General features: G+C 35.1%; 1 protein-coding gene across 1 annotated transcript; it reads left to right on the top strand.

Moving 5' to 3' along the window:
- Positions 1-732: 732 nt before the first annotated feature.
- Positions 733-7,275, top strand: LOC145774760 (uncharacterized). The gene is made up of 9 exons (XM_082586065.1): positions 733-873; positions 1,053-1,166; positions 1,267-1,398; positions 2,256-2,387; positions 2,667-2,801; positions 4,213-4,323; positions 5,546-5,746; positions 5,913-6,002; positions 7,164-7,275. The coding sequence occupies exons 1-9, from the start codon at positions 840-842 to the stop codon at positions 7,166-7,168; spliced, it is 954 nt and encodes a 317-aa protein (XP_082442191.1). The 5' UTR covers positions 733-839; the 3' UTR covers positions 7,169-7,275.
- Positions 7,276-9,642: the final 2,367 nt, after the last annotated feature.

A 9,642-nucleotide genomic window follows, 5' to 3' on the forward strand; every position in this document is an offset into this window, starting at 1 on the left:
ATGTAATCTTTCAAAATTCTTGCCCGCCGGCCGTCAACCCCCCCTTCCTTTAAAAATACCTAGCTACGCTACTGAATTGGATCATTGTCATTGGGGCCCGCAAAAGATATTCTGCACAGGGCCCGAAATACCCTAAAACCGGCATTGATGTATAGGCTACCATGTGTTGATTTCAATCAAATTCATTTCAATCAAATTCCATTTCAAGGAATGTGTGGGCTTGCAAGGAAATGGAGATTGCTTACTACATGAACCTTGTTAAAAGTGTTGGTCCAACAAATCGGTAAATCAATAAATGATATTTGTTGTTTATGTTTTCGAATATTTTATGACTTGCAAGAAGCGTGTGCAAAATAACGAACGTCCGGCCATGTCAGTTGAAAGCATTACTCAATAGAATACCTTTGGCTATTCAAGTAAACTGTTAAAATGGCTAACGCAGTCAAAATTAGCGAATGTATAAAAACAAGTTTTATTTGAAATACAAAGTGTTGTTTAAATCACCATTCAAACATTCAAAGTCGGCTAACATTTGTATACGTCAAATCAATATTTTTGAAATCACTTTTCCCTGACTTGCAATGTGGGGTGTACATCTCATATCAACATTCTGTTTTCAATAGACTTACTTGAGTTGCACGGAAGCTTCCGCAGTTGTTGCCAATTCAATAAAAATCTGTTACTTGCAAATACGTTATTCATTAAATCAAACATAGAGATTAGATAGCCTGAGTAACGGTGGAAAAAGCAACATTTTTATTTGAAGTTGGTTCGTTTAGAAAATCGGATCAAATAAGTGTTTAGTCTACTTTAAAGCACCGACACCTTGAATACAAGAAATGAAGACTGAAAAAGCTTTGCAATGGTTGCAATGTGAGTACAGTATTTATAGGTATGCTTACGAAATAAACGGAAACATTGGCCAATTAAACAACATTTAAGTTAAGTAAAAATAGCATCAAGATACGTAAAACTAACTGCACAATCATTTTTCTACCAAAATACTGTACGTCATGTAATAATGCTTTATTGACTCATTTTCTTCCATGCAGGTATTTTTCTACTGAGTGTCGTTCATTCTTCTTATCAGGTTGATGTATGTACCGATATTCAAAACGGCAATGCACAGAAATACTCGCTCTTTCTTATCAAGGCATGTGCAGCAGGTAAACTGTATGATTATGTTGTAATTATTTTCTCGATAGATTCCTGTACAACGCATTATTGTAGTACAATTTATGTTTGGTTGTTTTTCATCTGCTTCAGGTACAGCAAACAATGAATTACAAGCTGCAAACTGTCCTGATGTCTCCTGCAATGGAAGAGAATGCTTGTTTGGCTTTGCCAAGGATCTATATGGTTGTACAACCTGTGATTGTGCTTCAGACGGGAACGAGGGTAGAGTATAAAATGGTTTAGTTTTACTTTCTTGACTGACCGACTTGTTTGAAATTCTCATCATAGACTCAGACTTCTTTTAAAAAGGTTTTGAAATTCTAACATTTTTGTTGACGTACGCCATCCTTCAATATCTTTTCTTGCTTTCTTATACTTTACTGGTTTATCAAATTCTGTCTGCATAGCTTACCACATCCCGCGCTGCGCTATTCAATCGCCTGGCAGGAGGAGGCTGACACTTTGCGAATGGCGGTCCTCGCTCTTGTCTACTCTTCAGCAGAGTACTGTGCACCTGTCTGGTGCCGTAGTGCTCACTGCCAGAATATCGACACTGCTATAAACAGCGCCCTACGCACAGCTCTCGCGACTGGGTAGCAACTTTTTTCCGACTAGGTACTGGGTGGCGACCCAGTGGTTAGAGATCCCTGTTTTACCTTATTTGAAAATGTGTAGTATAGCCTAGAGTTGTCATTTAATTTCTGGAATAAATTGTATCTTTTTTTAAGAGGAACACGACGTAGCAAATCAAAATTTTGTTGATGCTATTACAATCACAAACCATGGACTTCTAAATAGTAGTATCTGGACTGGAAACGCAGTGACCAACATGTGGCCAAACAGTTGGTACAACAGTGGGCCAACAGTGGGCCAACAGCCAAGTAACTAACCCTGTTGGCCCACTGTTGGCCAACTGTTGTACCAACTGTTTGGCCACATGTTGGTCACTGCGTTTCCAGTCCAGATACTACTATTTAGAAGTCCATGCACAAACCTTTGAAATTGTAAAACTTTGAAGGTGATTAGGCTAACTTGACAAACGTAATTACTTGAAATGGCAATTTGAACTATACATGTAGGACTCTTTGAGGCTGATGTCGTTCTTACAAATGAGGTTGAAAAGATGCTACGAAGAAACTTAGACCATCATGACAAAATTAGAAGTAAACGTGGGCTTTCACCCATGAAAGCCCTATATGCAGCATTAAAAGGTAAGTCCGTAATTTTCAAACCAATGATTTGAAAACTCAGTTGTTGACTTTGCAAACACATTGTTCTAGATATCCCTGTGCAAACATTTATTGATTTTCTACTTAATCAATTTATTGAATCTTTTGTCAAGTAGCCTACCCTCTCATGATTGTTCCTTTGTCTTCTAACGTTTCATTAAACAAATACAGTCAAAATTATGTATAGCTTATGATCCTACGAGAAAAACTTTTTATTTTCAATATTTAAAGCATAACAGTGTTGTGTTTGCTATAAATTAGCTCAGAGGAGAAGAGATCGTTCATGTAGAGACGAAAGTAGAGAATTTTGCCAATACCAAGCAAGCATTGGGTTTTGCACACGATATTCTCAATCCATGAGGAGAACTTGTTGCATGAGTTGTCGATCGGGACAAGGTAATAAAATTATAAAAATATACTGTTCTGTCCCTTATGTACTGTATATATATTTGAACACACTTAGTTGATATAGCCAACAGAATTTCTACTTTTACTCTTAGGTAAATGTTTAAAGAAATGTACATGTTAATACTAAATAATTGTATTGTTTAGTTTCTTTTTTGGATTTAAGAAAGTTAGTAGCTTATAATGTTGAACTACTTAAACAGAGTCTCGAACGAAATATTAGACCAGTTTCACCTGCAATGGCTGATAGCGGATATACTGTAAACAAGAGTAAAATTTTTTCAAAGTAAATTGAAAAATTGTTAACTTTTCTCTTAAAACAATTGTCCCACTATACTAAATACACCTATCTTAATGGTATAAGGGGAATGTGAGTCAAGTCGCTGAAGGGTGAGAAAGAGAGGGAAAATGGCATTTGGTTACTTACATTTCAAAACCTAAAACGTATAGGCTAAAAATTTTTAGTCAAAAAGTTCATCACAGAGTTAAGAATTAAATTAACCTTAACCAATCATAATCAAGGTAAAGTGGAAAGATATCATGTTATAATTTTCATGAAAGCTACTCAGAGTTTTATCGAAACACAAATCACCAAAATTCGTTCACAATTCAACAAAAAATTCCTTTATCAGGATAAAAACAATTTCTATGTGATGATTGAAAATTTTAAGCGGAACTGCAAAAAACATCACATCAAAACGGTTTTTCCAAATTTTGATCCTCTTCATTGTAAAGTGGAATAAAATGTTACACAGCCTGTTGGTTACTAATTCTGATGCTTGACATGAAACGTGTGCCCTTGTGACGTCGAAGTTAAGTATCGAATTCTACAACCTAGAAATCAATAAAATATATCTTACCTTCTTCTTTTAAAAGCTTTGTTCAAAAATACAATGTTAGTTTCAAGATGTATACCACTTCATAAACGTCCGCTGGATGGCGCAGTGGTAAGTGAGCTTATGCCGTGGTCGAAACAGAGCCTGGTCCACATACGCCAAGAGCACGCAACTTTGTCTTTGGAAAGACCTATGAAGCCACGTTTGCAAGGGGACATGAAAGTTGATTTTTTGGTGTCCTGACGAATTATTTGAACCTTTAATCACCTGGGACCGGCACTGGAACTGGTACAAGAACTGGAAAATCGTCTTGTGAATATAAACACAGAAGTTATTACTCCTTCGTGAGGAGCTGAGGGTGCACACAGACCCCTCGCAATATGTGCTCAATCTGCTGCAAAAGTTGCAAAGCAACAACAAGTAGGCTAATGAATGCTCACTGTTTATTAAAGTACTCTCGCATGATCATTCCATTTGTTTTTAAACGGTTTTATCAAACGAAAAAGATGAAAATTATGTAATAGATCTACGTGAAAAATGATGTTTTTTGTTTACTGGAAATCCAGCTCGTACAAGTGCTGAACCCACTGGTCAAAGACCCGGAAGTTGGACAATGGAATGGCGCAATGGCGAACAGATCAAAACTGAGATTGGGACCAACACTGCAACTTCTACTGGTACAAGAAATAGAAAATGCTCTTGTGAATAAGTATAATCATATTAGCATATTAGTATATTATTATGTACATTATATTGTATTTTATTATAATGTAATATTCTTATTGCAATGATAACATTTTCTATCCTCAAAAGCTTGGAATCAAGTATTAGACCAGTTTTACCTGTAATGTCTAACAGCTGGTATAAACAAATAAAACATTTTCAAAGTAAATTCAAAAAGTTTAACAATTCTGTTAAAACAAATTGTCCCACCATACTAAATACATCTATCTTAATGGTATAAGGGGAAAGTGAGTCTCAAGGCGATGAAGGGGGAAAAAGGGACGGAAAATGGCATTTGGTTACTTACATTTCAAAACCTAAAGAATGTAGGCTAAAATTTTAATTTAAAAAGTTCATCACAGAGTTAAGAATTAAATTAACCTTAACCAATCATAATCAAGGTAAAGAGGGAAAGATATCATGTTATAACTTTCATGAAAGCTACTCAGAGTTTTATCGAAACACAAATCACCAAAATTCGTTCACAATTCAACAAAAAAATCCTTTATCAAGACTAAAACAATTTCTATGTGATGATTGAAAATTTTAAGCGGAACTGCAAAAAACATCACATCAAAACAGTTTTTCCAAATTTTGATCCTCTTAATTGTAAAGTGGAATAAAATGTTACACAGCCTGTTGGTTACTAATTCTGATACTTGACATGAAACGTGTGCCTTGTGACGTCGAAATCAAGTATCGTCGTCGAAAATCAAATATCTGGTCCACATAAGCCAAGAGCACGCAACTTTGTCTTTGGTAAGACCTATGAAGACATGCTGGTAAGGGAACATGGAATTTGATTTTTTGGGGTCCTGACAAATTATCTGAACCTTTACTCACCTGGAACCGGCACTGGAACTGGTACCGGTACAAGGACTGGAAAATCGTCTTGTGAAGATAAACACAGAAGTTATTACTCCTTCGTGAGGAGCTGAGGGTGCACACAGACCCTTCGCAATATGTGCTTAATCTGCTGCAAAAGTTGCAAAGCAACAACAAGTAGGCTAATGAATGCTCACTGTTTATTAAAGTACTCTCGCATGATCGTTCCTTTTGTTTTCAAACGGTTTTATCAAACAAAAAAGAGGAAAATTATGTAATAGATCTAGGTAAAAAATATTTAATTTTCAGTATCTAAAACATAATTTTTTTGTTTGTTTGCTGGAAAACTAGGTGGTACAGGTGTTGAAGTCACTGGTCTTAGACCCACTAATAACGGAATTAAAATTGTGACCAACACCGTTACAAGAACTGGAAAAATTTCTTGTGAAGATCAAAACAGAATTTGTGAACCCTTATGGAGAAAAGGAGCGTGCACACAGATCCCTCCCCACTTGACGCCAGACTGCTGCAACAGTTGCCAAGCAACAACAAGTACTGAATGCTCACTGTTTCTTAAAATACCTTGTATGATTGTTTCTTTGTTTTCAAACGGCTCTATCAAACGAAAAAAATGAAAATTATGTCATAGATTTATGTGGAAATGTCTTATTTTTAGTGTTTAAAATATAATTTTTTTGTTTGTTTGCTGGAAAACCAGCTCGTACAAGAGCCAGTGCTAGACCCGGAAGTTTTCCTACAATCAAAACTGAGATTGGGACCGGCACTGCAACTGCTACCGGTACAAGAGGTAAAAAAGTTTTTGTGAATAAGTGTAATCATATTAGCATATCATTGCATCATATATAGTTTTTTCTCTCTAACATCTCTACAGCCTGTTTCACCCCAAAAGGAGGAGCATCAGAAGGTCCTTATTCAAATAGAATTTGATTCCATATATTTTTATATAATTCTATTTGAATAAGGATCTTCTGATGATCTTCCTTTTGTAGTGAAACATGCTGTAGCCGTGTTAGAGAGTAATAACTATATTTGATGTAACTCGCTCTGCTTTGTTTTTGCTTGGTATTGAGCACTTTTTGTAGTATTAACAATATTTATTGTTTAGCATATTATTATATACATTCTATGGTATATTATTATAATTTAGTATTCTTAGTGCAATGATAACATCTTTTTATCATCCAAAGCTTGGAATCAAGTATTGGACCAATTTACCTGTAAAGGCTAATAGCAAGTCTAAACAAGAGTAAAATGTTTTCTAAGTAAATTGAAACGTTAACATTTCTGTTAAAACAATTGTCCCACTATAGTAAATACACATATCTTAATGGTAAACATATTAAATGTTGATCCTAAATAGTTTTATTTTTTTATTATTTATTTTTTAAATTAAGACAGTTACAGTAGTATATATTATATTGAACTACTTGAACAGGGTCTCAAACTGCCGGTGGTAGCTGTCAAAACCGCCATAGAAGTTGCAATTATTGGGCAGCAGTTGGACAATGTAGAAGCAACCCAAACCACATGTTGTCGAACTGCTGTAGAAGCTGCTCAGCAAAAAAACGACTTGACAGCGTTTTTAAATAGAAGTTATGACTAACTGTATAATAGGAATGCCACAACAGATGAGGCACTTACTTTCCAATCATGTGATTCTTGTCCCATTCTCGACTGATAGCTGATGGTTGAAAAACAGACCTCCCAGCTACCCAGGATGTCATAAATTAGGTAGAACTAGTTGTTGAAAGAAAAGTGGCCGAGAGAACTATCCTAAAGTGATCTTTCTTGGTGGTAGAGTGGTAAATGCGACTCAAGTCGATAACGAGTAAATGGCACTTGGTAATTTGCTCTTTTCCAAGGTGTTACTTACTTACTCTACAGTAAAAAAATGTTTTTTACTTATGCCTATCAGCAAATAAATCATTGCGTGCTTTTTTTGTTTTAGGGTAAGGTGGAGGAAATGCATGAAGATGCCATCAATATTGTCACCATCCTACTTCAAATTTTTGTGTCAGTTTAATCAAACAATTTGTACAATAAAATTGATCATCCTACGAGCTTTGTAACGTGATTTGTGTAGTTATTTTGCTAACAAAAGATATTCTTCACACATTTGTTAAAAAAACACAGAGCACGTGTGGAGTTTTAAAGTTTTATGCTACTTATCGGACAATCAGCCATGATATGTTTCCTGCTTTGTATTTGAAGGTAGTAAGAGGTTTACATTGAAATTTACACTTTCTCAGCCGAATTCTCTTCTTAGTTTAGTGACGTAGGCAGGCTTTTCTTGAAAGGGGGCATTCCCAAACAGCGTTTTTTGAAAAGAAAATGCTTATCATAAAGTTGATTAAAACAACTACAAAACATCAAATTATGTAAACTTGGTCAATTCATTCAAAGCAACCGAACAAGGTTTTTCTTAGTATTGAATGCAAGTAGCCTATATTTTCCTACAGATTCTATGCAATATTATGTTGTTTGGGTAGCGCAAAAAAGGAGATAAACTTTACATCTGATAAAGCATGTGCTCGTTCTATGCTTCTACAATTTCACGAGGCTGTTGATTTATACAGCAGCTGACAGCATGCTAATACGTATATCTTTTCGCTATTTCCCATTAATTAATTACTATATGCAATCTGCCACTACTGTGCAATAAAAAAGTTGTTTTAGTTTTATTAATTGACCAACATGGTTTATATTAATTTTTTCAATTTTATCAATAACAATTTTATCTAGTTATGTTCAAGAAAAACTTATCACACCATTATAAAACACTTCAAGCATTTAGTAGGAGTTCTTCTAACACACATGTGGTTGTTTTAACTAAAATGCAAATAATAATAATCAACCAAATAAATGATTTTTAAAATAAAACTTGTTGTGATGCTCATAATAAAGTGTATTTAATTATATATCATTCAAGAAATTAAAAATTCATTCACATATTGATAAAAAAACAACAATTTTTTCATATTCAAAATAATACCAAACTAGCTTCAAACCCTCATAACCTCATAACCAGGGATGTGGAGTCCGGCAAAAAACATACCACTCTGACTCCGGACACGCCAAGATCCCTACAAATCCAATTTCGACTCCATAACCCTAACAGAGCTGTGGAATCGAACAAAAATTATACGACTCCGACTCCACGATTACAAATAGCCGACTCCAACTCCGATTTCAAACACGTAAAAAACCCTTCGACTCCACAACTCCAATTCCGACGATACAGTCTTGCCCATGACTCTCAAACAGCAAAAAGTTTCACCAAACAAATTTATGGTTGAATGACCAAAAAAAGTCAAATAACGTTTTTTTTCTGTTTTGTTAAAATAGCAAGGGGTTCATATTACACAAGTAACACAACAGTTCATATTAGGGGAAGGTGAGGTAAGTTGAGCCAGTGGGTAAGTTGAGCCATCCCCCGTAACTCGAAAAATAAAAATCGCACCAGCTTGCCACTGCCACCTACTTGACCGTTTATCTTATATGGAGCTGTTATGTAAAGATTATAAGTCTTTGTCTTGCAGAATAATAGAAAAACAGTTTTTAGTGATTTTGGGAAGTTTTTCGAACTTTTTGATAAAAAAGTTTTTTTGGGTGGTACAAAATGTCTGTTCCATTCACCAGTATTGATATGTATAACAGTAATCACTAGGGCAACCAAAAGTCAATAAAGTCAAAATTTTTCTGTCTTGTTTAAAGTTTATAAACCGTTTACTTCACAGTGTAGATTCAAACGATCTATTATAGCCTGATGCTGCGGATTCTTTTTGGCAATATCAAATTACACTAGCTTTCGGAACACAGTTCCCTAGTCATGTGCTATGACGAATGGTGTTGAAGTCAGTGAGTGGTTCTTTAAAGTGGCTCTTTGGTTTAGCATTCATAGCACATGACTAGGGAACTGTGTTCCGAAAGCTAGTGTAATTTGATATTGCCAAAAAGAACCCGCAGCATCAGGCTATAATAGATCGTTTGAATCTACACTGTGAAGTAAGCAACGATCATGCTGCTAATAGCGAAACTCATTCAACTTTATAAACCGTCCATAAACTAAATTTCAGGAAGACACGAAAAGAGGTTTCAAAGTTATTAAGTAAAAAAAGTCAAATTTCATGGTTAGGCCAAAATTTTCTTTTAACGTAGTTTTTCTTCTCTCTACTGATATTTTATTAAAGCTACACAGATGCTGATTTTTTGTTGCAACTTATGTTGCTATTCTGACGTAATAATCCATTTGTTGCAATTTCTGAAGTAATAATCTTGTTTCGCCCACTACTGACGATTGAATATTAAGTAAGGCTAGGCGTGGAAAGCAGGTAAAGTGGTCTTTGTTCTTGGTTAGATAAATGCTCAAACCATTATACATATAGTATCGAGTTTTAGCTTCCTGATGTTCTCAAATTTGTCTTTAG

Source organism: Aplidium turbinatum, chromosome 7 (assembly GCF_918807975.1).
Source record: "Aplidium turbinatum chromosome 7, kaAplTurb1.1, whole genome shotgun sequence".
Classification (NCBI taxonomy): domain Eukaryota; kingdom Metazoa; phylum Chordata; class Ascidiacea; order Aplousobranchia; family Polyclinidae; genus Aplidium; species Aplidium turbinatum.